This window comes from Loa loa, assembly GCF_000183805.2.
Source record: "Loa loa unplaced genomic scaffold supercont3.146, whole genome shotgun sequence".
In the NCBI taxonomy this organism is placed as follows: domain Eukaryota; kingdom Metazoa; phylum Nematoda; class Chromadorea; order Rhabditida; family Onchocercidae; genus Loa; species Loa loa.
In genome coordinates, this window is record NW_018108326.1 from 125,563 (window position 1) to 128,025 (window position 2,463).

Sequence of the window (2,463 nt, forward strand, 5' to 3'; positions counted from 1 at the left end):
GAATTCCGGTTCTAGCCACGCAAACGACGTTGGCTGCGGCAACACCGGAAGTATTTCACCGCTCGGATTTGCGGGATCTTCCGGAACAACTCCGAAGAGAGTTGCAAGTGCCGGAAACAGAACCATACACGGTGGTTCAAGTTGAAGGGAATAATAGCATTGGTATGATTTCAAAAACGTTAATAATGATCATGAGTCAGTAGTTTAGCGAATGAATGTGCTATCCTTTGATCTCTCACTGCTAAAATCACATTTATGGATGAAATCATAAAAGTTCGTCATTTATAATATACGAAAATAGTCTCGAAAATTTCCATATCAGTGGTCTGACAAGCAGTTTATGCAACAGTATTTTCTAATCCTTTCTGTTTTCAGTGTGTGGTATCTGCAACAGACAGTTTGGAACACTAAAAGGGTGGCGGATTCACGCCTCAATGACACACAAGCAGGATGGTAAGTATTTCGAAACGAAATTTTCAGTTAGTTTTGAAAACATAAGTATATTTAACTCATCTAAAAACTATCAGGTTCATTAATTATGCAAATTCTAGGTTTTTGCGCTCGATGCAGCCATTACCTCTTGCTGCCACTCCAATATACGGCCGCACAGCGAATAGCAGCGGTGGAGCTTCATGTCCTCGATTGGTGTCCGAGAGCATGTGTGGCCGTGATAAACGAAAGACGCGTAAAGCGCCGTAGACTCGATCTTGTGGGGAGAGGAAAGGATGCTCACCATCTCTTCATCCCATATCAGAAATTTCGAAATAAAAAAAGAAAATTCGTGTGGTTATAGAAATATAAAGCATTCACAGAATCGATCTAAGTTCGTCCAAGCGGGTTGGTGAACTCCAAAAAAAGAATAAATAAATGAAACAAAAAACAAAATTGAAATCAGAAAGGTTTTTGAAAAACTAAAAAATAAATAAAAAGGAAATAAAAATGGAAAAATCAAAAAAAAAAAATGGGAAAGAACAAATAAAAAAATTGGAAAAATGGAAAATTTTTCTTTTTTTTGTTGTTCGAAGTATTTTTAAATGCAAATAGAACTGAATTCAAAATTTGGTGAAGGAAAGTAGAGCAGTTAGTAGATTTTGCAAGTACTTTGTGCTTGCATATGCCATGCATCGTTTACAGTGTTATTATCCAAATCAAAAGCATGTTAAGGGAAGTTTTTTTTTTTTTTGGTCATAAAATTCGATCATAACTTATTTAAGATCAAATTACTTTGAATTCAGCTGCTTTTCTTGATTAGACTAGCCCTACTTTGGGCGAATAATTTTTACTGAATATTTATTGTTCTAATTTACTAATTTCTCAGATAATATTCCGAATAATTTAGTATTTTTAATTATTTTGTAATTATCATTAATAAGTTCTGATCGTTTATTTTTCGAATAATTATTGTTTATTGTTTAGCATTTGTGTTATTTTATCCATTATTTCCAAAGTATTTCTTTTAAATAGTCTTTATTGTTGTTTAAATGTTGCTGTGTTAAATGCTGTTTAAATGTTACCGTATTAAATCGATTAAATTTGCTATGTATATCGGGTTATTTAATTTATCATTGGTTCTCTTTTGTTTATTTAAATCATGTTTGTTACTACTATTCTATGCATCAGAGTTGCTATGATTTTGAGCATTAGATAGTTGAGTAACGAGAAATGTATTTTTTATTTAAGTAATTTTTAATGTTTTTTCTATACATTTAAAATTGCCTTCTGATTTAGATCTGATGAATTACCGTTGAAAAATGATAATATCATTGATTAATGTTATAATGTCTTAATTTTTAATTTTTTGAAATTCCGAATCGATGAATTACGATTTGATATCCAATCTTATGATCATCCTAATTGAATTGTGTTATAGTAAGGATAATCAGGGATAGATGTATGGTTATATCTATCTTCGATATAATTTATAAGCCAATACATGGAAAAATATGCAGCATTTGAAATTCTGAAAAAAGTATTTTTGACCTGAATTTTTTAAAGTTTTTGAATTCTAGGATAAATTTTTGAGCTCCTAAGCTTTTTTCCTAATTTTCGAAATATATTGCTTGATTAGTGAAATTTAAGAAATGCCAAAAATTTTGAAGACTCCTCGAATCTTTAATTTTTCGAATGCTCAATCTTTGAAGACTCTAAGTTTTTGAGTTGTTTTAAAAATCGAATTTTCCTTCTAAAGCCTTCGGCTCATTGAGATATCGCGGGACTTTTAAAACTTTTTGGTATTTCTAGTTTTTTTGTGACCAACTATGATTTTTTTTTTGTTAAAAGCATAATTGTTCTTATATATTCTAATTTAAAATTTTCGATTTTTCGATTTTCCTTTGATCGTTTTGAAGTTTGAAATCGTCCATCATTTTCTGAAATTAATTTAAGTTTATCTTAATACTTTGTTTTTTGACGTTTTTTTTTTTTTTTTTGTTATTATTTTCGACATTTTGAATATTTTTGCTT

At 30.2% G+C, this 2,463-nt stretch overlaps 1 protein-coding gene across 1 annotated transcript in view; it reads left to right on the forward strand.

Annotated features, from left to right (window-relative positions):
* The window catches only part of LOAG_14603 (hypothetical protein), a gene marked incomplete at both ends in the record, with an annotated part of 968 nt that extends 269 nt beyond the window's left edge, over positions 1–699 (forward strand). The window contains 3 exons of the mRNA XM_020448833.1: positions 16–178; positions 376–453; positions 552–699. Of these exons, the coding sequence (XP_020301050.1) occupies positions 16–178; positions 376–453; positions 552–699 (389 nt within the window). The remainder of the gene's footprint in view (positions 1–15; positions 179–375; positions 454–551) is intronic.
* Between the last annotated feature and the right edge of the window lie 1,764 nt (positions 700–2,463).